This window comes from Zalophus californianus, chromosome 8 (genome assembly GCF_009762305.2).
Source record: "Zalophus californianus isolate mZalCal1 chromosome 8, mZalCal1.pri.v2, whole genome shotgun sequence".
NCBI lineage: Eukaryota > Metazoa > Chordata > Mammalia > Carnivora > Otariidae > Zalophus > Zalophus californianus.
In genome coordinates this window covers 77154718-77181237 of record NC_045602.1, presented here as the reverse complement: position 1 = coordinate 77181237, position 26520 = coordinate 77154718, and the positions used below count along the sequence as shown (strand labels likewise).

Sequence of the window (26520 nt, the reverse complement as noted above, 5' to 3'; positions counted from 1 at the left end):
TAGCCCAGGCTGTAATTAGGCCAGGCAAGTACTATAATTAGAGAAGGGCCACCCCTTCAACCTAAAGCAAGAGAAAGTCAGAAGGCAGAGGGAGGGGAGGAGGGACCCTTCACAGAAGCTTTGTCAGGGGGCGGGGGTGGGGAGGGCAGGGCTTTCCAGGCCCTCCTTCCGGGTTTCTACCCTGTTCCTGTGCCCCTCATCCCAGTGCGTGACAGGAGGGAGACAGCCGAGGCTTGGCCTGCACTTCAGTTTGGATGGAACTGTGTACCCCACACAGGGACACAGGTTTGGAGCGGCCTAAGGGGAAAAGCCCTGGGAGAGCTGAGAAGGTCAAGCCAGGGTCTCCTGGGCAGCTTCCCCTTCACAACCCAGTCTGAGGGCCCCATCGAAGGACTTCTCTGTAGAGGGCATTTTCCAAGGCTCCAAGGCCACTGCAGATCCCCTAACCCCAGGATGTGCTCCTCAGAACTCCAGAAAGGTGCCAGTTCTTAGGACCAGCATTTAAAAAAATAAAGAAGATATCAGCATGCCACATGTGATGGGGGGGTACTGTTTTGTGCAACTTTCACTATCACGTGCCAGTCACTGTGATACACTCATCTCCAGCTCCAAGTTGTGGTCAAAAAACTTTCAGCACCTTGCTAGAACTATGCACCTAGATCAGACCTAGACAGAACCATGGCTAGACTCGATCAAAGATTTTCTGGTGTCTTTTAGACGTGAGCCAACAAGAACAAGAGACCCGTCAAGGGCCTCCAGTGGGCAGCAGCTACTCAGAGCCAGGACCTTGGGGTCTGGCCCCCTGGGCCTCTCTGCCTGATGGAGGCTTCCCACCCAAGAGTGCCTTCTAAAGAGAGAAACAATGCTCTCCGTGGTCTAAGGCAGTCAGCTAAACTATGCCATCAGGTGGGAAACTTTTACCACCTTCCAGACTGGCATGCTCTAAGACCAGTAATGCCCAGTGTTGGGGGAAACAAGCGAAACAAGCATGCCCTCACAGGTCCTAGGGTTGGTGGGCAGGTAAACGGGCGCACTTCAAGAGGCCAATCTGGCAGCATGACTCAAAACAAAAGGTCCCTAACCTTGGACTCAGAAATTCCACTGGTAGGAAGTTGGATATAATCTTCTCCAAAGCAGGAAGACACAGAAGCAAAGAGGTTCGACAGAAGAACACTGTTTTTAACAACCTCAAACCAGTAACCACCTAAATCAATAGCAAAGGACCAGGAGTACTGATGGGGGCCGCCACTGCTCTGGGGAAAAGGCAGCAGGCTGAATGGACAGAATGTGGAATGAAGCCCAACACAGGCTGCTGGTGGAAGAGCAAGCAGAGGGACAGACTGCATGGTGCCCGCTGCCTCTGCAGAGACTCGGGGTGGGGGGGGTTGCGGATGCTGAACTGCCCTGAAATGCACAGAAGAGGTAACAGTGGTTACCTCCCGGGTTAAGTAGAGCTTGGGGGAGGGGCCCTACTACCCCTTACTCTGGCTCCTTCTAATATTGTTCTATTCGATGGGCAGGTTTTACTCTAGAATTTTTTTAATTGAGAAAAAAAAATCAGGGGCAAAACAAAAATAAGGGGAACACACAAATGGAAACCAGTGAGAGTCTAGGGTGAGCAAGGACCCTGTGTGCCTCAACTGGCACAGACTAAGTCCCGGGGAATGGGGTGTGTCTGAAGGTGGCTCAGTTAGCAGCGCCTTGCTCAGAGCCCAGAAGTCAGAGCCCCTATGCAGAAGAGACACAGCTTCAGTAACCTGAGAAAAACCTCCTCCTCCCCACCAAACCTCCAATTAACCACGGGCTCACAACAAATCCTGACACACAGTCACGGGTCGCACTGGGCCACACAGCGAAAGGCTGGTGGCTTCTCTAAAGGATAGAAATAGCCGTCCTGCAGAGGAAATGAGCTGATTCCTTGAGCCCAATCTTGCCGCCACTCTCAGCCCTTTGGCCCTCTCTCTGAGGAGCCTTTGTGTGTGGCATCAGTGGTGCGTGCGGGCGCCCTCTAGAGACAGGGAACTTGTAGGTGTCCAGACCCGGGACACCGCCCACAGTCACTCCTGTTCGGCGCGCTGAGAGCCCAGTGTGCTGGCGCTGACTGGCTGGCTAGCTGGGGCCCCGCACACGGGTGCTGGGCCGGGGGACAGTCAGTTACCCTCTGCTGGCCCAGCCATGGGACTCTGAACTGCGTTTGCCTTTTTCTAATTTCTCTGCCCAGAGGGGGCTTTTTTTTTTTTTTTTTTTTTTTTTTTTTTTTAGCAGTTGGGTATAGAGTTTGGAGGGTGCAGGAGAGGGATGGGCCAGAGATTCTCCTCCTTGGCCAGAGAACTCTCTTGCCAAGGTCACCAGTGACCTCCAGTGGTGGGGTCTCATCCTCAGGCTGCAGCTTCTGACCAGGGGTCACTCTCTCCCACTTCCTGGAAACCCTCCCTCTCCCTGGCTTCAGGCACACAGCTCTCCTGGTGTTCCTCTGACCTCAGGGGCTGCTCCTTCTCCCTGACCTCTTTATGTGAGAGGGTCCCAGGGCTCAGTCCTTGGACCTGGTCCCTTGCCTCATGACTTTAAATACAAACTGTACATCAAGGTGTCTCAAATAAACACCTGGGGCCCAACCCTCTCCTGCATCCTCCAAACTCTGTACCCAACTGCTGGCTGACAGCTATAGCCTGCTCCTCCGGGATGCCTAACACCTTGAACTCCACATGGCCCAATCAAGTTCCTGCCCTTTCCCCGCCCAGCCTTCCCCATCTCTGTCTGTCCAGTAGATCAGGCCATGCGGGAGTAAACTGCGCCTCCTCTGTTTCTCTACCCTTCTCTATCCAGCCCTTCCATCAGATCCCATCAGCTCTGCCTGCATCGGACACCTAGACTCCAGCCACTTCTGGTGGCTTCCACTGCTATTATCAGTCTGGGCCACATCATCTCCTCCTTACCCAAACACTAGACTAGCCTCTGGTCAGCTCCCTGCTTTATCTCGGAGCCCGGGCTGGCTCTCAACACAGCAGCGAGAGGAGCAGTCAGGTCACCTCATGCCCCACCAAGTCCCTCCAAGTGGCTCCTTGTCTCACTGCAAGGAAAAGTCCCACCCCCCACAGTGGCCCCGGTCTCAGGGCCCTTGATGCTGACCCTCTCCCGTCCCTACTCCTCTCTCTCTCTCCAGTGCTCAGGTCAGCCACAGGCCTCCTTGCTGTTCCTCATACAAGAGGCTGCTCCCTTTGCCTGGCTTGCTCTTCCCCCACATAACTGGGTAGCTTGCCCCCGCGTGAGGTCTTTGTCCAAATGTGGCCCTTAAAACTGCGACCCCTCCTCCAGCACCCAACCCTAGTCATTAAAGCACCTAAAATACATGATGTAATATGCTCATTCATTCTATTTGTCGTTTATGGCCCGTCTTCTGCTAGATTTTGAGCTGCATTACAGTAGGGGCTTTAGTCTGTGTCCCCAAAACTCAGAATGGTGAGTGGCATACAGCAAGTGTTTAATGGATGGATATTTGTGGAATGAATGACTCAGTTCACAGACATTTCCTTAGGAGAAATGTAATCAAGGCAAAGGGGGAAAGGGGTGAAGACTAGAGAAGAATTCTTTTGAATTTTAGTAATTAAGAAGTTCCTGTAATTCAAAAATCATTTTTAATTTATCTTTTAAAATAAAAGAGCCAACTGAGGACCTATATTTATGATCCTCATCATTGTATGAAATTTAAATCTACTACAGAATTTTCATCTTAATGAGTTGCCTCATTTTATTATTAGTGTCCATTCAACTGGATAATTGGATTTTGGGGGTGGCTGGGATGAGAAACGGAACATGAAGATGTAAATAATAATTTACCCCAAAAGCTGAGAAGCCCCCATTTTTCAAAGTAGTCCTTGTTCGTAGAAAAAAGACTGAGGAAATACAGCAAAATGCTCATATTTGGCTGATCCATGTGAAATTGTTGATATCTGACCATTTTTGACCAACCAAAATGACAATTTCATATGATTAAACCTAAACGTATGGGGGGTTCATGATGGTTTGTTTTCTTTCTTACACTTTTCCTAAGAGAAATTCCAACCTTTCCATAGTCAATAGTATTAATTTTATAATCAGAAAGAAACACAACCATTAAAGTAACTTTAAAAAAGACTCTCCTACTGCTTCCCCGAGGGACTTGGGGCTTCTTGCACCTTTCAAACTCACGCACTGCTGGTAAGGGGCAAGCTGGCTGTGGGAAAGGAGGCACCTTGAAGCCGCCCTCGGTCTGCTCTGGGCCACACCTGGCTGGCAAGCTTGCCCACTCTGCCTTCATCGACCTTTGTCCAGCCAGGTCTCCTCCCAGTCAGAGAATGGCAGTGAGGCCTCTTTCACGGCCCTCTCACGTGGAACGGGGCAAAGAGTGAGAGGCCCCAAAACCTGACCTTCTCCCTCCACAACCCTTCCTCTCTACTGTCCACCCTCAGCTCTGCCTGGGGGTGGGCCGCTAGTACTCACTGCCCGCCCGGCCCCAGCTCTCCCTTCGCCCTTCACCAGCACTTGTATGGCTGTCTATGCAGTCGACTGGCGTCCAGCTCAGCTAGGCCTGCACTGTGACTTCACTCCTCTCCACGCTATACCCTATCCCCTGCCACCTGGCACCTGGAACACAGCAGACCCCCACTCTTTGCTGGATACAGACAAGCTGGTCTCCAGGGGCCCCAGGGAGCCCAGTCCTCCGCCTTCCACAGTGCCCATCTTAGCAAACTGCTGTGTCCTCTCCCCCCCATAAAAAACTTTATCTCTCAGAGACCTAAAGCACATTACAAGGTGCTGGGTTTCAAAGTCCACTAGGTCCTGGACAGGGCCCTCCCTACTCACCAGCTCCAGCTGCCTTTTCTCATGCAGAAGATCCAGAGGCCCCAGATCAGACATGGGATTCCCACTACCCAAGATGGTGTCCTGGGCATCTTCCTGGTTGGTCCCCCAGCAAATCCCAGCCCCCGACCTCCCAGGCTCCCAGCACAGGCCCTGAGCTCTCAGACACTCCCCCGGGGAGAGGTGCTGGCCTGGCTGCCAAAAGACAGGACCTCGGGCCATGGGTCTGCACTTGCAGGCGACAGGGCACCCTGATTTCCTGGGAATCCCCCCTCGTTCCTCCCTCCACCCAGGCCAGGGGCAGGATTAAGCTAACTATTAATAGTGCTGACCTCGACCAGCAGGAGGGGCAGCCCATCCCAGCAAGAAGACACAGGTGGGGGCACGCTTGGGCGTAGGCGAGGAAGCAGAGAAGCCCATCAGCAGGAGACACACCCCTGGCACAACCTTCCACCCCGGCACCCCTCAACAAGAGGGTGGGAGAGCTACACACAAAAAGAAGTTTCTGTTAAGTATCCCTAAGTAGAGAGGGCCAGACAGGAGGGGCAGGAGGTGAGCTGTTTAATCAATAAGCAACTTAAAAGAACACTGAGGAGATCCTTAATTTTAATATAAGTTAAAATCTACTGTAAGACCACAGAGAAGAAACCAGTGCAGTACTGGATAGAAAAATGGCATTTTTTTCTTCAGGATTTGGCAGCACGTGTCAAAATGGAAAATGTGCAAGACCTTGGCCTCAGCCATTTCTTCCACTTCTAGGAAAGACCTTAACACAAAGGGAAAACCCGGGCCGGTGTGCAAGCTGCGCCCAGGAGGGTCCATCCAGTGTGGTTTATGACACACTATTGCAGCCACTAAAAATTAGGCTGATGTAGACAGAAATTTATTTAAAGAGACAGTGGTTCACCATTTGCGTAAAGCAAAAAGCTACAAAACAAGGCAATAAGTGAACTACGCCAGTTTCTTCTGCTTAATGCATTTTAAAATCAGCATATGTTACTTTCTTGTTTTTACATTTACAATCAGAAAGGATAAGAATGAGAATGATGTCTCGGGGGGCGCCTGGGTGGCTCAGTTGGTTAAGCGACTGCCCTTGGCTCAGGTCATGATCCTGGAGTCCCGGGATCGAGTCCCGCATCGGGCTCCCTGCTCAGCAGGGAGTCTGCTTCTCCCTCTGACCCTCTTCCCTCTCGTACTATCTCTCATTCTCTCTCTCTCAAATAAATAAATAATCTTAAAAAAAAAAAAAAAAAGAGGGCGCCTGGGTGGCTCAGTTGGTTAAGCGACTGCCTTCGGCTCAGGTCATGATCCTGGAGTCCCGGGATCGAGTCCCACATCGGGCTCTCCGCTCAGCAGGGAGTCTGCTTCTCCCTCCGACCCTCTTCCCTCTCGTGCTCTCTGTCTCTCATTCTCTCTCTCTCTCAAATAAATAAATAAAATCTTTAAAAAAAAAAAAAAAAAAAAGAATGATGTCTCAGGGCGCCTGGGTGGCTCAGTTGGTTAAGTAACTGTCTTCGGCTCAGGTCATGATCCCAGAGTCCTGGGATAAAGTCCCACATCGGGCTCCCAGCTTATCAGGAAGCCTGCTTCTCCCTCTGACCCTTTCCCCTGTCATGCTGATTCTCTCTCTCTCTCTCTCAAATAAAAAAATAAAATCTTTAAAAAAAAAAGAATGATGTCTCATATTGAGGGGCGGGAGAAAGCAATATAGTTGGTTCATTGTGACTTACTAGAAGAAAACACACCAAAAATATTCACATTCGGAGTGGTGGGAAAAGGGGGCCTTTCATTTTCTAATCATTTTCCTCCTTTCTGAAAGTTTCTACAATAAATTTATTATTTATTTTTACATTTTATTTTTTTAAGATTTTATTTATTTGAGAGAGAGAGAGAGTGTGTGTGTGTGTGAGAGAAAGAGAGAGAGAGAGAGAGAGAGAGAGATCAGAGTGGGAGGGGGGGAGAGGGCAGAGGGAGAAGGAGACTCCCCGCGGACCAGGCCCCTGGGATGACGACCGGAGCAGAAGACAGACGCTTGTCCGACTGAGCCCCCCGGGCGCCCTACTTTTACACTGTAATTACAAATATGTTAGAGCTTTCTGCACCTTGAGTTTTACACTGAGCGATGTCACTGGAGCACCCAACTCCCTCTCCTTCCCCTGTGGAGTGTCCCACTGGTGGATGCCAGGGTGGATTCAACCCTCTCCCTTCTGCTGACGGACACACACTTGTTTCCAGTTCCTTCTACCACAAACAGTGCTGCCGTGAAAATCCCTGTGCTCCGTCATTTGATGCATATGTGAGATCCCGATACATCTACAGCTGCAGAGCTACTAGGTCAAAGGGTTTGTGCACTGGCCAAATCTGTCCAAAATCTCCCAACTGCCTTCCCTGGTAGGGCTCCCTGATTTCCACTCTCGCCAGCAGAAGTTATATCCGCCGGCTCTTGATTCGTTCCTTAATGCCTGATACGAGGCTAAATACACAGCAGGTGCCCAATAAGTAAGCCATCAATAAACACAGCCACCGTAGCTGGTCTATATTTTTAAAAGGAAAAGGAAAATGGAAGGCAAAACAAAAAGGAAAAAACTGAGTGAAGCAGGAAGAAAAAAAGGAAGGAACAGGAGGACAGCCGCAGGGAAAAGAGAAATGGAAATGCACACACTGCAGCCCAGTTGCCAAAACAGAAAAGCATTTCTAGAGACTTACCAGGAGACTTGCCCAGCCATTCTGAGCAAGATAACAACACAGCCTGACACTGCACGTACACACACAGCCCAGACGTCTGGGACCTTCTAGAACAGGGTCGCCAAAAGGGGTATTCATCCCAGACTCCGTTCACATTTATTTGTATTCCAAAATAAATAAGCGACTTTAGCTTTTGTTTATACACAGACTGACAGTGGGCTCTATCCCCACGGGCAGGGGCTCCTGGCCTCACTCAGTCGCTCTCCAGCCAAGTGAGAGGAGCTACAGATGAGGTGTGCCCAGTGACATTGGTTTACAGATTACGTTAAGCACCTTTAGCCAAATCAATGCTCACAAAATGGACCGTCGCTTAACAAGACCCCTGCAAGGAAATCCCAGAGTGAAGGGAACACGGGTAAAGCAAGCACGGGATCTACAAAGTCCAGAGCAGGTCCTCTCCCCACCACCAGCCCCCTGTCAGTCAGCAGGCGGGACACCAGTAGCGGGGCGCTGAGGAGTGGTTGGCCAAAATAATTCAAAATTGTCAAGAAAACGATTTGAAACACAGACTTAAAGCCGCCGTCAGTAATGATGAAGCCCACCACAAGGGTACTCTGTGCCTTGAGAAAGTATTAACATGAAGTGGAAACTACTAACAAGCCATCTTAAAATAATGATTATCTCATCTTTACATCTTTAAAAGTTTTTGTGTGTGGGGTTTTTTTTTAAAGATTTTATTTATTTATTTGAGAGAGACAGAATGAGAGATAGAGAGCACGAGAGGGAAGAGGGTCAGAGGGAGAAGCAGACTCTCTGCCGAGCAGGGAGCCCGATGCGGGACTCGATTCAGGGACTCGATTCAGGTGCCCCAAAAGTTTTTGTGTTTTAGAACATATGTGTTACGGGGCGCCTGGGTGGCTCAGTCGTTAAGCGTCTGCCTTCGGCTCAGGTCATGATCCCAGGGTCCTGGGATTGAGTCCCACATCGGGCTCCTGGCTCAGCAAGGAGCCTGCTTCTCCCTCTCCCTCTGCCTCTCCCCCGCTCATGCTTTCTCTTCTCTATCTCTGTGTCTCAAATGAATAAATAAAATCCTTAAAAAAAAAAAAAGAACATATGTGTTAGTAAAACAGTATGTGTATACAATTTTTGAATGAACGGAGGTACAAATTTTTAAAAAACGTTTTTTTCTAATAGGGTGGCATGAACAAGAAAGTCTGGAGAGCTCCCTTTTGAGCCCTGAAGGTGGTGGCCAAACCTTCACTGTCCCCTCTCAGAGGAGTTACCCGGGTGCCCCCTGAGGGCCCACCTCCCCCCCCCAAGCTATGGAACAGTGAGGGTGAGCATGTTCTGGGGAGGGGGGCCCAGGCATTATCCCTCGCACATCTACTATTCACGGGAGGAAACTGAGGCTCAGGAAGTCCTGTCCAGGATCATCACACTGTGGCGGGGGGGGGGGGGGGGGGGGATGGGATTCAGAAATGGGGCTTCTCTAAATAATATTCTTTTAACCCAAGCACCCCAGGGGTAAAGCTGTTGACAAGCGGATGTCAGGAGACCCTAAGACTGGTCTCTCACCCAGGGACAGGGCTTCATGCCTTTGATTTTTTCATTTAGCCAGCAGTCTCTAATTTTTTCACCTTTTATGATGGAAACTATCAAGCATCTACAAAAGTACAGGAAATAATGTAATTACACCCTCAGGGCCCTTCACTGAACTTAAACAATTAACAACTACAACTCCTGCGGCCCATCTTGTTTCCTCTTCCCTCCTACCCACTTCACTGGCTTATTTGGAAGCAAATCTCAGATTTTATCTGTAAACATCTATAAGTTTTACAGGCATTTGGGTTAGTATCTCTAAAAGATAAGGACTCTCACAACGCAGACCACAATAGAACACAATACCGCATCTAAATATGTAATTCCTTAAGATCATTAACATCAAGTGTTCTAATTTCCCCAATTTTCTTATAATGATTTTTACACCTAATTTGTATATATAGATGCATATTTTTTTTCTGATATTGCTAACAAAAGTGCAAAGAACATTAAGATCACTTATAATCCTGCCTTTCAAAGACAACTACTGTTAACTATTTTGGGTTTTTTTTTTTTTAATTAGATAATTTGTAAATATTTCACATTCTCTCTATTTTCCCATGTCATAAAAACATTTTTTAAAAATTGAAAGGCCTCATAATATTTCATTGTACACATGTGTAAATAATCCCAAACCCCACTGGGCTCTTAAATTGTGCCCCCGCTTTGTTCCATTATGAAAATCTTTGTAATAAATATATTTGGTTATATCTCTGTCCTTCAGATACATTTCTAGCAGGAGAATCACTGGGTCAAAAGATAGGTTTGGGGCTTTAAGTTTCTTAGGTTATCTAAGGAGTGAGGTCAGATCTAACGCTGATGTCTTTGTTCTCAGGGATGTGGAAACCTCTCCTGGAGGACACAGCCAGGGGCAGTGCAGAAGGCAGGGAGGAACACACAGAACAGAACTAGAGCTGTTTTGTGCCACTGAAGAAAATGAAGTGGAGAGAAGGTGCTGGCCCGGCTGACAATGCCTCCCTGAGCATGGGAAGCGCAGGGGCAAGCGACCGATCAGGAGGTGCCAAGGGGGTCCCCAGCCGTCCGTCAGCACCACCAGCCTCCTTTCGGACTTTAGACCCTTACAGCAAACTGCTTCCCCCTTCCCACCTGTCCTCTCTTCTCAGGAGCACCTCTGGCCTTGTCCTTTCTTATCCTGGCTCCTGGCCATCTAGCCTCCCACCCTAGACCCCCACCCAGGAGGAGCCCCTTCCTTATCATGCCTCTCTGCTCAACTGCTTACAGACTCAGAGCTCCCTTACTGCCCTGGGAGGCACCCATTCTTCGGCCCTGTTCATGCAACCGGCTAGTAACCTACAGAAGAATCGATCTAAAAGATGGACCATTATTAATGAGCCCGCATGTCCCATGTTTGTTTGTCACAAAGATGTAACAGGAAATTGTTAAATGCTTAGCTGACTGACATCAAAATACATTAAGTCTGGGGCTAGCTTTCTAATTAACTAACCTAGTAATCCTCTCCCCATCACAAAAGGAAAAAAAAAAAAAGAAAGAAAACAAGCAAGCATTTTTTTTTTTACCTTGGTGAGCCCCCAATGGTAACTGATAATCACATACTGTGTCCAAATGTTTACAAACTATAAAAATCATCCTAGACCTCACATCCAAACCTGAGAGGAAGAAAACCTGCAGCAACATTTGGTTTGGGGCTTATACTGTTCAGGGGAGGAGGTGGAAGAGGGCAAGAATATTACTTGATATGTTCAAACTTGCTCAGCCAAACTGGGCTATTAGTTAGAAGAGGAAAAGGACTTAATTACTAAACAATTATTTTTCCTGCCATAAAACAAAAACCAAAACCCTAACAGAGATATCTTGTAATGTCTTCCTCGGTGGTTGGTTGTTTAATGGCTGGAAAAAACAGTTGTAGACCTCTCTCTCTCATGAACACAGATGCCAAAATTCTAAATAAAGATATTGGCAAATCAAATCCAATGATGCGTAGCAAGGATCATACATCATGACTAAGTCAGGTTTATTCTGGTTATGCAATAAATGTTTATGGGTGAACATTCAAAAATCCATTGGTATAATTCAGAATAAAGGCGATAAATCATTCAATCATCTCAACAGTTATTTAAAAAGCATTTGGTAAAATGCAACATCTACTCATTATAAAAACTCTTAGCAAACTAGAAAAAGAAGGAAACCTTTTTGATCTGATAAAGGAAATCTACCAAAAAAACACAGTAAAATCTTACCTACTGACAAATTTGGAAAGCTTTTCCCTGAGACCTAGAATGAGGCACCAGTTCAACACCATCCTAGAGGTCCCAGCCAATGAAATTAAGCAAGAACAAGATATAAAATGTACAAGGTGTAGCAATAAGTAAATAAAACTGCCATTATTGGGGCGCCTGGGTGGCTCAGTTGGTTAAGCGACTGCCTTCGCTCGGCTCAGGTCATGATCCTGGAGTCCGGGGATCGAGCCCCACATCGGGCTCCCTGCTCAGCGGGGAGTCTGCTTCTCCCTCTGACCCTCTTCCCTCTCGGGCTATCTCTCATTCTTTCTCTCAAAAAAAAAAAACTGTCATTATTCACAAGCAACATAATTATGTGTAAACAATCCAAAAGAATCTAAAATAAACTATTAGAATGAGGGAATTTAACAAGGTCAATGGATTCAAAATTTATATACAAAATTTACACTATACAAAAATTATCCATACTTGTGTTGTATTATAAAGAATACATCTGGGGCACCTGGGTGGCTCAGTCGATTAAACGTCTGCCTTAGCTCAGGTCATGATCTCAAGGTCGTGGGATTGAGCCCCGCATCAGGCTCCCGGCTCATCGTCGGGGAGCCTGCTTCTCCCTCTACCTCTGCCACTCCCCTTGCTAGCACTCGCTCCCCTCCCCCCCCCCGTCAAATAAATAAATAAAATCTAAAAAAAAAAAAAGAAGAATACATCTGGTGTTGGACTCTGGCTCCCCGAATCCCTTGGAATTTCCTGCGTAAAAGAAGTGGCTTTGTTATCCTAATGAACAACTCCAGGTGGGCCTCGAGATAACTTCAGGGCAGGGCTGGTTACCAGGAAAGCCAGAACTTTCAGCTGTCCTACCTCCAGGGAAGGCAGCGAGCTAGGCACTGAGTCCAATCAGTAGCCAGTAACTTAATCATTCATGCCCAGGTACTGAAATCCTGATAAACTCTGCACCACAACTGGGGAGGGTGGGGAAGGAAAAAAAAAAAAGACCCTCTGGACCCAGAGCTCAGTGGAGCTTCTCACTGTAAACACAATGCCGTGCCCAGAGGCTGACACACCCGAACTCCAGGGGGAGAGGACATGAAGCCCTGCATCCATGACTGTTCCAGACCTCATCCTATGTGTATCGTTTAAGATAAAAAACTGCAATCGGAAGTGTAGCACTTCTCTGAATTCTAGGAGTCATCCTAGTGAATCATTAAACCTGAGGGGGGGTTGCAGGAACCCTAAATTTAGAGCCAGTGGGGGGACCTGACTTGTGGCCGGTATGTTAAGTGAGGGGAGCGTGGGGCTGGCTGCGGGGTCTCATGCTAACTCCGGGTGGTGAGTGACAGAACTGCACTACAGCACAGCCGGGTCGGAACGGTGTGCGACAACATTCTTGAAAACAAAATTTTAAAGACGCCTCTTAAAAATCACCAAATACTTTGGAATACATCTAAGAAAAGATGTGTAAGACTTCTACACAGAAACTGACAAAACATTGAAAAATTAAAAGGGTATCAACAAATGGACGGGTAGGGGCGCCTGGGTGGCTCAGTCGCTAAGCATCTGCCTTCGGCTCAGGTCATGGTCCTGGGATCAAGCCCTGTTCGATCTTCCTGCTCCGCGGGAAGCCTGCTTCTCCCTCTCCCACTCCCCCTGCTTGTGTTCCCTCTCTCGCTGTGTCTCTCTCTGTCAAATAAATAAATAAAATCTTTTAAAAAAACAAAAAACAAATGGAGGGGTAGCCATGTCTCTGGACTGGGAGATTCACCACTATAGAACTGTCAGGTCTTCAAGTAGATCTCTAGATTCAATGCAATTCCATTAAATTCTCAGGAAAAAAAGCTGAAGAATATTTAAGATAATCTTGAAGAAGAACAAAGAACAGAATCATTATTACCAAATATCAACACCTATTAGAAAACTATGGCAAGTACGTCAATGTAGTACTGGAGCAAGGACAGACAAACAGACCAAGGGAATATGAGAGTCCTGAGAGACCCACACATATACCACAGCTCAAAGGGGAAAGATAGTCTTCGCAATAAGCAGTTCTAGACCAGCTGGATAATCCATATGGATTTAAAAAAAGAATCAGTCTGTAACACCCCAGACACACAAAAAAAATTCCAGAAGGATTACAGATCCAAATGTGAAAAGCAAACATAGCTTCTAGAAAATAACACTGGATACCAGCTTCCTCACTTGTGTATAGGCAAAGAATCTTTAAACAGGATATAAAAACACTAACACATAATGGACACTAAGTATACGAAAATGTGTTCAACATCATCAGTCACTAGGGAAATGTATAATAAAAGGACAAGGAGATACTACCACACACCTACCTGACAGGCTAAAATGAAATAAATAAAGAGCTGATGATACCACAGTTGTAGGGACAGGAGTGTAAACTGGTAACAGCAAAGAGCATTCTGGAAAACTGTCTCATCTGCGCCTATACTATATCCTAGCAAGTCCAAACTTGGGCATATTCCCAACAGAAATGCCTACATAACATCACCAGAGGACATGCATGAGAGCACTTTTCAGTGGCCTTAAATAGTTCCACATTAGAAACAACTGAAATGTCATCAACATCCCAGTATATTTCATGGAATACTATCTAGCAACAAAAAGGAATGAACTACAGCTACATACAACATGGATGAAACTCATAACCTTTATGTTGAGCAGAAGGCACCAGACACAAAAGACACATACTGATGATTCGCTTGTAAAAGTTCAGAAATGGAAAAAATTAACCCACAATGACTAGGGGGACAGAGGCAGTAATTGGGAGGGTACCCTAGAGGGTACACAACCTTCTACGTTGTTGATAATGTTCTATTTCCTGAACTCAGTAACAGTTACACAGGGGTGTTCCTTTGTGAAAAACTATCAAGTCGTACACTTAATGGTTTATGTACTTTGCTTCAATGAAAAGTTTCCTTTAAAACAAATCTAGGTGTTTGCCAGAGGCAAGAGGTGGGGGGTGGGCGAAATGGGGGAACGTGGTCAGAAAGTACAAATTTCCAGTTATAAGATAAAAAAGTCCTGGAGATGTAATGCCCAGCATGGTAACTACAGTAACTACATGGTAACTAATAATATTAATTCATATATATGAAAATTGCCAAAAGAGTAGATTTTAGGGGCGCCTGGGTGGCTTAGTCGGTTAAAGCAGCTGCCTTCAGCTCAGGTCATGATCCCAGGGTCCTGGGATTGAGCCCCAGGTGGGGCTCAGCTGGGAGCCTGCTTCTCCCTCTCCCTCTCCCCCATGCTCATGCTCTCTCTCCTCTCAAATCAATCAATCAATCAATCAATCAAATGTTTTAAAAGAGAGAAAGAGTAGATCTTAAAACTTCTCATCACAGGACACCTGGGTGGCTCAGTTGTTAAGCGTCTGCCTTCAAGTCATGATCCCGGGGTGCTTCTCCCCCTGCGTGTGTGTGTGTGTGTGTGTGTGTGTGTGTGTGTGTGTATCAAATAAATAAAATCTTAAAAAAAAACTTATCACAAAAAAAGATTTTATATCTACATGTGGTGAGTGATGGATACTTACTATGGCAAACATTTATGAAAATATGGAATTATTATGCTGTACACCTGAAACAAATTATCATGTTATAGGTCAACTGTACCTCAATTAAAAAAAAAAAATCTAGAACTGACAATAAATTTTCCGGCCTGGAATTACTGGAATTTCCCAATCTTCTCATCTCTTTCTTAATATCCACGATCTTACTGAAAAGCGACACAGAGCAGGGGTTAAGAGCTTGGCCTCTGGAGGAGAACAGCTGGGGTTGCCAGTTAGTTGTCACACGTCTGGAAAAGATTCTTAGCCTCTTTGAGCCTCAGTTCCTATCTATAGCATTTGGGGGATTAATTAAGTGTTCAATAAAGGTTAACCATTAATGAAGGCACTTCCTTCTGCTCTCTGCTCTTACTTAGCCTTTTCCGGAGCCCTGGGTCTGGGGCATTTCCGGGGAGATTGGGCCTCCTGGGGAATCTCTGCTCCCTTGGATCCCCCTCTACTCTCTGCTGCTTTTCTATCTTAAACTCTCTCCCCTTAACTGGGACATGAGGGAATCCTGACGTGAAACAACTCAAGGAGAGGTGCAAAAACCCCTTGCCCTGACCGGCTTCCCTGATCCTCAGATTATGCTCCTGCAGTGAGAACACAAATGTGCGGCCAATCAGGATGGCAGGCTTAAGTTTCTCCAATTTGCAGGAAACAAACAATTCAGTAAATGAGGAGCATCTCCTCAGTTTTAAGTTTCTCGGCCATACATTTTTTTCCCTTAAGCTCTGGCTTCTGTTCCCCTTAATATACACACTAGGACCCAGATAAGATAGTATCTGAATTAGCATGTAATTATCTAGTGGGCTCATTTGACCTCAGTGTATTCACAATTCCAAGAAAGGCACCACGCCCGAACAGTGGGGCAGCCTGCCACCTGGGCCGGTATATGAGAACCACCACAGCCCAAGTTGGTACCCACGCCCACTGGGGCACATTTGGATAGTAATAACAATAATTTTTAAAATGGCTAACATTTATTGCATGAGGACAATGGTGCCAGGCACTGAGCTAAGCACTTTATATGCCTTACCTCATTTAGTCCTCACCACCGCCCTCTGAGCTGGACACCAAATCACCAGCAACCAAAGAGAAATTCTTCAGAGACCACGAGTCAGTCACTATTTTGAGCCTTTCATGAAATAAACTCCACTTGCATAAGCTTTACTCACTTTTTAAACTTATTCTTAGGGAAGTGTGAGGAGAACTGGACTAATTTTATGTAGATATTTTTAAGATTTTATTTATCTATTTGAGAGAAAGAGAGAGCACAAGCGGGAGGGGCAGGGGCAGAGGGAGCAGGAGAGAGAACCCCAAGCTGACTCCCCTCTGAGCACGGAGCCTGACCAGGGGCCGAACCCACAGACCCTGAGATCACGACCTGAGCCGAAACCGACAGTCGGACACTCAATGCCCTGCACCACCCAGGCGCCCCTGGACTAATTTTAAAGCAGGACTTGGGTAACTGAGCGTGTGTGTGTACATGCATATGTGAACGTGTGTGAGAGCCTGCTTGCAGGGGTAACTGTGTGTGAGTTTGCTTGCCTGTGTGTGGGGGTGAAGTGTGTGTTGAAGCATGCCTGTGTGAGGGCGGGGGTGTGTGTGTGTATGTGTGAGCCTGTCCTTGTGTATTTGGTGGGGGAAGGCATGAGTGTGTGTGGGAGTAAGCCTGCCTGGGGTTGGGGGAATGGAGCGGCTCCTGGCTGCCTGCTGGCCAGAGACCTGGCGTTCCAGAGAGCCCGGGGAAACCAGTCTTTCAAGAACCCTGCCCAGGTCACAGTAAATCGGCCCTGCAGCATGGAAGCGACTCTGACTATAACCTCTGGGGAATGCTCCAGCAACACCAAGTTTAACCCCCAGCAAAACAGGCTGGCGGCTAAAACAAAAAACAAAACAAAACAAAACCCAACAACAAAAAACCAGGCTGGAGGCTGCACACCCCAGCCCTCCGGGCTCACCTTTTCATCAGCCACACAGCGCAGCCCAGCCCTCAGTCTGGGGACACCCTCCAAGATGCTCCTCCCAAGAAGCCCAGGGATAGAAAGGGATTTCTTGTCTTATCAGAGGAAAAATCTGAAGAACAAATCTAAACTGGGTTCCAAAAGCAGGGCAGTATAGACAATGGTTTCAACATGAAAATACATATGAGTGGCTAATAAGAAACTTTACAGGGGGTGCCTGGGTGGCTCAGTTGGTTAGGCAACTGCCTTCAGCTCAGGTCATGACCCTGGAGTCCCGGGATCGAGTCCCGCATCGGGCTCCCTGCTCGGCGGGGAGTCTGCCTCTCCTTCTGACCTTCTTCCCTCTCATGCTCTCTCTCTACCATTCTCTCTCTCTCTCAATAAATAAATAAAAATCTTTAAAAAAAAAAAGAAACTTTACGCGGCTGTAAAATGAAAATGGTTTTGATCCTGCTGTTTGTGACATGACTTTCAGAGTCAATTTCTAAAAAGGTTATTGTAATAAATCAAAATATTAAAAGTAGTTCTCTCCAGATCACAGGTTCATGTGTTGTTTTTGTTGAGATGTGTGTGTTTTCTAAACGTCTGACAATGAGATGTATCTCTGGGGCGCCTGGGTGGCTCAGTCGGTTGGGCATCTGCCTTCGGCTCAGGTTGTGATCCCAGCGTCATGGGATGGAGCCCTGCATCATTTGGGCTCCTTGCTCAGTGGGGAGCCGGCTTCTCCCTGTCTCTCTGCCTGCCACTCCCCCTCTCCTCCTGCTTGTGTGCTCTCTCTCTGTTAAATAAATAAAGAAAATCCTTAAAAAAAAAAAATCAGATGTATCTCTTTTATAATAACCACTAGTAAAAAGAAAATCATGTTAACAAACGGGAACAAGGATAGACTCCAAAGTCCAGACTCCAGTCTGTGGAATGGACCAGGAGTCCTTTATGCAGCCACAAGGCCTTTTATGACAGCTTGTCCTGGCACACTCAGGTGTGATGAGAGGGGTAACCTGAGGGACAGGGTGGGCCAGCACCTTGTCACAGGGCTGTGCCTGACAGCAGACCTGGAGAGGCTCAGAGAAGGGGAGGAGGGGCCTGGACCAAATGGCAGCTGTGCCCCATCATCTTCGCTGAGGGCCATCTCGGGTACTCCTGGCAAATTCCGTAACTCTCATATCCACAGAAAGGGCCGAGAAGCAGTCGCAACATGTGGCAGCAGTTTTACCCGAAGTTGGTATCAACGACTGAGAAGCTCAGTTCTCATTCTGTGGTCTTGTCCAAGTTCTCCCAGAACAAGAGGCACCGAAGTGGAAAAAGGTCGTGTCTATCCACCCTTGAAGATCCAGCTGGAATGCCACCTCCTTTGGAGTGTCTTCCCTGACTTCTACTGAGCAGAAAGGCGTCCGCTTCCTGGAAGGCCCTGCCCCTTAACGCATTTCTCCCGCAGGAGTGTTTTTGTGTTTCTGTGTGCTCAAGTATTTTCAAGGTTAAACATCTGTTCAGTAACCCCTGTCCTGAAAACTCTGGAGCTGGGCTTTCCAACTAAAAATATAAGACTTTTGAAAAGTAAACAATAGTGTGATCTCGGTGTGATCTAAGCTCTTATTTGGGCTTGGACACAAAGGCATTGCCTTCCGGGGCACAAATTAGAGCTTTAGGGTGAGATCCGTCAAAAGAAGGCTAAGGAAACGGCTCTCAGTGCGGGCCCCTCTATGGCAGCCGGTCCAGCGGCCGAGCGAGGCCAACGAGGGGGAGAGGTGCAGATGCCTGCTGGCCAGCACCCAATCACGCTACCCCTGGCGGCCATGCTCCATAAGCCCACGAGCGCCTCACAAAGAGAAAGGAGCCCGGCCAGCGTCTTGTCAGCTGCCTGGCGGGCACCTCTGCCCTAGCAGGCGGCTCCAGTCCCTCTTGCAGATACTCTTGCCCCCGGGGCAGCTTCTCGAGAGCAAGTTCAGCTGGAGACTGTTTCCAGGTGGAGCTGCTGTGGGAGACCAGGTGGGTGGCTACGTGCGCTCTCCACTCTTGAGGCTGTCCTCTCCCAGCACCTTGCGACTTAACTGTCCCGGCCCCACAGTCTGTGCTTGGCCCTCACCCTATCAGGCTTCCCCAGGAGGCTCCCCAAACCACGCCTGCTTGGCTCTTTTTCATCTCTCCGAGGAGCCACTTTAAGGGGGCTTCTACGCGCTTCGCATGTGCTGCCTGCTCTCAGCTGACTCTCAAGCCTTTAACCCTGGCCCTGGCCTTACTCCCAAGTCCCACATGGGCACTTTCACCCGCATGCTTGCCTGGACGGACCGCGCCCTCGTGCTGTTCTGTGTGGTCCAGGACCAGCAACGCGGCCATCATCTGAGAGCCTGCCAGAAACACGGCCTCTTAGGCCACACCCCAGACCCACTGAGTTCACCTCTGCGTTTTAACAAAACATTTAGGCAGTTCGGGTGCACGTTTCAGTGTGAGAAGCTCTGGTAAGCACAGAGGAGTCCAATAAAGGGTCACATTGCGGGCGCCTGGGTGGCTCAGTTGGTTGGACCACTGCCTTCGGCTCAGGTCATGATCCTGGAGTCCTGGGATCGAGTCCCGCATCGGGCTCCCTGCTGAGCGGGGAGTCTGCTTCTCCCTCTGACCCTCTTCCCTCTCGTGCTCTCTCTCTCTCATTCTCTCTCTCTCAAATAAATAAATAAAATCTTAAAAAAAAAGGGTCACATTGCTGTAAATTTACCACCACCACACCCCCGCCACCCACAACCCTCCAAACTGTCTCTGCTTCTTCCTCTCCCCACTTCTGTTAAATGACAGCATCATCAATCTGAAGCCCTAGCTAGAAAGCTCAGATATTCACAACTGCTTCCTGGTCCTGACTCCAACATCTCCGAAGTGATCACGGAGTCCTGTTATTCCGACTTCAGAAGCATCTCGAGGGCCCAGGCCTTCCTTGGCCCCACTGCACCTACCTGAACTGGGAACAGTAAGCTTTGTTTACAAGGTCTGTCTCCCTGCTAGACTGAGAGTTCTGTCAACAGGGTTGTTTTAGTCCTCTCTGACTCCCAACAGCGAGCACAGTGTCTGACACCACAGGCCTCAGAAAATTAGATGTTTGTTGCAACAAATGAACGAACAAGCAAACGGAGGGAAATAAGATACTTAAAGTGTGTCAGATGGTAGGAACCAAAAGTGAATGCAAAAATTATGCACTGTTTTTTCTTGACTTGATAAAGTTGTTTCAGGAAGAAAAAAAGTACGTGGGAGAAGTGTGATGTGGCACAGATGGAAATATGGGAGGAGTTTTCAACAAAAATATTTCTAGCTTTTTCCCCTTCAATATGTAAACACGCTAACTTTCTATGAGGCCAGTAATAGGTCCAAAGTCACCTCATGGGTCGGAAACCAAGCTGCGTGGAGTTTAAACCCAAGTCTTTACAGGGGGCTAGATGGTCATAAAGTAGGTGGGGAAAGGTAAGATGACTACAGATGAGCCCAGTGCCTGAGAGGGACAGGAATGTCACAGAGGAAGGGACAGCGGAAAGCTGGAAGGTGGGCTTCCTTGTGGAGCTGGAGCTTCTGACTTCTACTTGGGAGAGTTTATTCATTACTCTGCCTCCAGGGTCTGCGAGGGCATCTTTGGTAAAAGAAAACTGCAACTGGGCCAGGAGGAGCCCAGGGAGCCTCTGTTCTAAGATCTCAAGCTGTAGACAAAGTCAACCACAACACCCCGTGCTGCAAACAGTTCTAGGCGAGGTGTAAGTTGAAGGACCAAGGTCAAATGGCATGAGCCTCTCAGTGGCCTTACAGCTCTAGCCAACCAGATGGTCTATTCTCCTAGGTCCTGTGGTGCCTATCTCCGTGTCTTGCACAGAGAGTATGAGTTTCAATAAATATCTAATGATAAATGCCTCGAGTTGGGAGGCAAAGCAGCTGGGAAGCTGTAAGCCTGCCTTAGTCTCCAAGGGAAGCTCAGCCCCATGCCTGCACGGACTCCTGGAACCTGTCTCTAACTGTGTACGCAGGAGCATCTTCATGACTCACACTAATGAGGGAAGCTATGTACATGCCCAACGGTCAAAAACCGCTTATTCACAGAAACTGAGGCACAGGAAAGGGGAACCATGCGTCACTCTCAAGACCCCAAACTCTGCTTCTCGATCCCTGAACCATTAATATATACGTCATCGTCGGAGCCCCTCCTGTCTTCCTCGGTGCAACTAGAAATATCAAGTTCCCTGGATATCGGCTCCTCAACATTCTAGCACTATGGAATGGGTGTCCCCAGATTAGTCCCAAATCTAACAGATCATTCATTCACACAGTGATCTTTTATTGAGATCTTATCTTACCATGTGCCAAGAACCATTCTAGGGACAGTGAACAATACAAAGAGCTCTGCTCTTGGGAACTTAATATTCTAACAGGAGGAGACAGACAAACAGCACAGATTTGTAAATTACGGAGTTGTTAGAAAGTGATTTGTGCTATGAGAAAAAGAAAAATTAGCACAGGGTAGAGGAGATGAGGAAGGTCGGGGAGGATGGGAGCTTATAGTTTTATTTTTATTTTATTTTTTTAAGATTTTATTTATTTATTTGACAGAGAGAGACACAGCGAGAGAGGGAACATAAGCAGGGGAGTGGGAGAGGGAGAAGCAGGCTTCCTGCCGAGCAAGGAGCCTCATGCGGCGCTGGATCCCAGGACCCAGGGATCATGACCTGAGCCAAAGGCAGACACTTAACGACTGAGCCACCCAGGCACCCCGGGAGGTCATAGTTTTAAATAGGGCGCCAGGAAGGCCTCACTGAGAAGGTAAAGCTGAAGCAGACACGAGGGAGGGGAGAGTGAGGCCTACAACATCTGGGGAAAAACATCCAACCTGAAGGAACAGCCAGGGCAAAGGCCCTCAGGCGGGAGCATCCTGGTGTGTACAAGGAACAGCAAGAAGGCTGGCAGGGCTTGTCAGTCATTCATTCATTGCTCATTCTTTCATTCATTCATTCATTCATTTAACAAATATTTACTAAAGAGCCATCCCTTTCCAGGCACTGGGTGGTGAAAACACTACTAAGGTCTGATCCCTACCCACGAGGAGCTCATAAAGCTGGGGAGCAAGGAGGAGATAAAATGATCTTAAAAGAGGATTACACGCAGAGCAGAAAGACTCTGGCAGAGGTTAGGGACCTTACCCAACTTGGAGAGTCCACGAAAGCATAGCAAAGACCCTCAGGGAGATGCTTGGCTACACCTGGCAGGCCCCCAGCTCTTGTTCTGATGCTGCTGACAGTGCTAGCCATGTTAACCCTGCTCCCTTGTTTTTCTTAGCTACAAAAAGCCTTCCAAACACCAGATGTGTAAAGAGAATCTTTTAAGATGCAGATGTAAAGTGTTTGCCGTGTCCAAGAGGGCCTCAGACTAAAAAGGTAAATGCCAGATGAAAAGATCTGGGAGACACCATACTGGGGGCAGCCCAGGGTGGCAATGAGTTAGGATGGAACCACAAAGCCCCAGGGTGTGTCCATTAGGGGTGACCATCATATCACACTCACACCTCCACAGCTTCAGGCTGCCCTGGGTAGACTATGCCTGCGTTTCCACGGAATCAGGAGCACCCCCTCCAGGGCTAGGGCTAGGGCTAGGGCTAGGGCTAGGGCTAGGGCTAGGGCTAGGGCTAGCACTCAGGCTCAGACCACCAGCCTCTGTTAAGGAGACTCCAGTGAACTAAAATGTACATTTGGAGAATTCCGCTCATCAGAGCTCTGGCCTGAAAGATGCTAGCTCTGTTTTCCCAGCTTCCTGAAGTGGTACTCCTTTTTGCAAGATGAGTCCAAAGATGCCCCTGCCAAGACCCAGGAAGCTCCCACCGGACAAGAGCTCAGCCCTCCTGATCAGGGGCTGGGAAGCCTGGCCAAGCCAATCCATACCAGTTGGCTCCAGATCCAAGCTGGACGATGCAAACGTGCTTGATGGGTGTGTCGCCAGCAACCATCCCAAAGACCACAGAGGTGGTGAGCAGGAAGCCGCCCTAGCGAGGCCTAACCAGGTTCCTGACCAAGCAACATGGGAGAAGTCTTCAGGGCCAAGAGGCTGCAGGGTGGGGGGAGGGCACAGATCCTCACTTCTCTACTCCAGGATCAGCTACCTGGGAGAAACCGGTTCCTGGGCCTGCACCTGCAAAGCTGCCCCAGCACGGGGCCATCACCACCAGATGTCCAGGTCCCTTCAGTCTCTCTGCAATGAGGCCACCTTACCAGGCTGTCTCCCACTTGGACTTCTATTACTCCAGTCCTTCTCAGTTCTGATGCTGAGATTCACTCTCAGTGTGTGTGAAAAAGGGAGGGTATCAGTAACCCACTCTGAAAAAGGGAGGGTATCAGTAACCCACTCTGGCCCTGACCAGAGCACCTCTGCGGAGCAAACCGGGCAAGGCCTGCTCCTACCACCTATCCCACCCCATCACCCCTGACCCATCCAGTCCCAGGCTCTCCCCTCCGCATCTGAGACTCGCTCCCTGCTGGAGTGCCCTGGGTGGGTAGGCTGCCTTAGCCAGCAGGAGTTCTACCTATGGGGAAGGGAAGCAAAGTCCTGGATTTAAGATGTGCGCCCTCCCCTCCCCCATTCCTTTATAAAGAGCTTCCCTTTCTGCCTCCTCACTCCCTGTGGCCTAGGAGGGTTTTACTCCATAATTGGCTTGTTTACTGCCACTGAGGACTTCTGAGTGGCAGAGGTGGGAGGAAAGTTTTGTTGGAAGTAAGGAAAGGGGTGTGTGCCCTGAGCTTTGAGGCTGATGAGTAAAACCTCCAAGTGCCTCTCTAACGACCTGAGAACTGGCCAAGAACCCATGTGAGAAAAAAAACACAAGGCACTGCAAGGCCAGCTGAAGATTTCCAGCAGACCACAGGAGGGAAGCTTATGTTTGGCGCCTGGGAAAAGACAGAACAATAACCAAAACTTGATCTGCTTGCTTCTGCAGAATAGTCGAAAGCATTACTTGGCACTGTTCTGAGTGGGGAGCCAACCAGAGACCTCCTAATTCAGCTTCTGTGGGTTAGGAGCTCCAGAAACATCACTCTTGCTCAAAAACTTCCGACAGCACCAAGCAAACGCACCGCCCTGTCTTCAGGCGCTTCCAAAGGCCCCAGATGACTCAGCCTCTCCCCACTGACCACCGAGCAGCAGACTCAAACCCAGCTCAATAGGACCACCTGCTGGGCCACAAGCACATCCTTTGCTTCCCCACTCAGGTGCTCTGCTCCTTGTGGGGCTCCCCCTGCCTGAGGCACCGGGTTTCCCCACATCTTCAGGCTCTCCTTTCAACGCTCCCTCCTCCTGTGAAGGTTTTCCCAGGGCCCCAGCCCCTTCCCCACCTCACCCCAATCAGATGGGCGGCCCCACACTGTAATCTCCATGACCTCTTTTAAAGCCTTATTCTGTCCTGCTTCAGTAGTTCCCTGAGGCCTTGCTCTATGCCTCCAAGTGCACCAGCGTGTCTCGGCTCTGATTCACCTGGAGCACAAAGCACAGTACCTGGCAAACGGCAGATGCTTATGAACTGTTCCTGCTGCCCCAAATGCCATTCACCTCAGAGGCACAGGAAGCGATGGGCAAAGGGATAGTCACACCGAAACACTTAAGAACAGCCGACACAAAACAGGCAAGGGAACGAGAAGCGTCACAAAGCCAGCTAACAGGGAGAGCTCCATCAGGCCTTACCCTTCTTGAACTCCTCCAGCATGGCATCCAACTTGGTGTCATGGAAGACGAAATGCACTGGGTGGTTATAGAAGCGGGTGATGGTCTTGAGGGGGGTGCAGTCATCAGGGTCCACGAAGGCCAGGTCTTTGACATAGAGAATATCTACAATATTGGACTGCTCGTCTTCAAACACGGGGATGCGGGTATAGCCGCTCTCCATGATCTCCGACATGGTATTGAAGTCCAGGATGGCATCACTGCGGATCATGAAGCAGTCTTGGAGCTGGGTCATGATATCCTCCACGGTTTTGGTCCGTAGCTCCAGGGCACCCTGGATCATATTTAGCTCCTCTTTCACCAGGTCGTTATAGGGCTCCGTTACCTTCAACATCTCCATCAGCTTCTCCCGGTTGTAAACGGTGCGAATCTCCTGGCCCAAAACAAAATCCAGGAGCTTGCTGATGGGGAAACTGAGGGGGAAGGTGAGTAGCATAAAGAATTTGGTGAGGATGATAGTGTTGGCACCCACAGCCAGGCCGTGTCGGGAGCACAAGGCCTGAGGTACGATCTCCCCAAAGATGACAATGCCAATGGTGGAAGACGCCACCGCCATGAGCCCAGACCCGATGAGGTTGTCTAGAAGGATGGTGAGGGACGTGTTGACCAGCACGTTTCCCAGAAGCAGCGAGCAGAGTAAGTAGTTGCCCTTGCGCCGGATGGGCTCGATCTTGCGGGCATAGCGCCTCTCCTTCTGTGTGCCACAGTTCTGCACGATGCGCAGCTCCATGGGGTCCAGGGCCATAAGCCCCAGGTTGAGGCCAGAAAATATGCCCGACAGCCCCAGCAGCACCATAATGAGGAGGATGTGCAGCCAGAGGGGCAGGAACCTCCCAGCCTCCTCCACCATGAAGAGCAGCGAGTCCTTATCGGTCCACCTCTGCCAGGGACCGTCCACCCCGGCCCGGGTGCACAATGCATACAGCTTCATGTTCTCGCTCCTCCGGAGGAACTTAGTGAGCACCACCAGCATCCCGGACGTGTTCCCGCGGCTCACGTTGACCAGCTGCTGGACGACCAGGTCCTTGGTGAGCTCGGGACAGTTGGTGGAGTTGTGGATGGCCTCGGAGTTGTCCACCTCGGTGAAGGAGATCAGGTTGCTGGAGATGGAGCCCAGCCTCTGGCCGTACAGCCTCAGGTTCACCGTGCTGCCTTCGGACACGAAGATGATGCCATCCGCGTTCATCCCACACGATTTGTTGCAGCTCGCCAGCCTCATGCCCAGGATGGCGCCCCGCTGGGGGTCGCCCTGGCCCCGGGCCCCCCGCGCCCACATCAGCACCAGCAGCAGCAGCGCCGCCAGGAGGAGGCGCCCTCGGGCCGGCCCGCCGCCCGGGCGCCCGCCCCCGCCCACCGGCGCCATGTTGCTCCGGCTCGGCCGCCGCCGCTGCTCCCCGCGCCCCGCCGCGCGGCCCCGCTCCCGCCGCCGCTCCTGCCGCTTCGCCGCCGCCGAGCCAACTGCCCGGGCCGCCGGCCTGACGTCAGGTCAGCGCCCCGCCCGCCCCGCCCCGCCGACCCACGCCCCTCATTTGCATGGGAGACCCCGCCTCCGGGCGCGCGGCTCCAGTGCCCGCCCTTAAGGGGGTCCCGAGCTTAAGGTGGAGCGGCGCCTGAGCGCGGGAGCCGCGGGCGGACGCTCGCCCCGCCCTTCTCCTCGCACGCCCTTTCCCGCCGGCCTTTCCGATCCGCTGGGCGTCGGTGCGGCCCGCTCTCCTCCGCCGGGCCTGCACGCCTGGCCTCGCCGTTCCTCTGCTGCAGTCTAGCCGGGCGTCGCGTGCTGGGCTCCTTCCCCAGAAGGCTGTTGCTTGGGGCAGGGTGGCGCTTCTCTGCAGGCCCTTCGGAAGCAGCACCGCGTTGTGCCGGGGCGGGGGGCCGGGACGGGGGAGGGGGGGATGATTTTCCTGGTATAAAGAAAGAA

At 49.6% G+C, this 26520-nt stretch overlaps 1 protein-coding gene across 3 annotated transcripts in view; it reads right to left on the bottom strand.

Annotated features, from left to right (window-relative positions):
* Positions 1–26047, bottom strand: part of CNNM4 (cyclin and CBS domain divalent metal cation transport mediator 4) — a 37472-nt gene extending 11425 nt beyond the window's left edge. For all 3 annotated transcript variants that reach the window (XM_027622956.1, XM_027622957.1, XM_027622958.1), the window contains exon 1: positions 24564–26047. In XM_027622956.1, coding sequence (XP_027478757.1) covers positions 24564–25965 — 1402 coding nt within the window. In that variant the 5' untranslated portion in view covers positions 25966–26047. The remainder of the gene's footprint in view (positions 1–24563) is intronic.
* Positions 26048–26520: the final 473 nt, after the last annotated feature.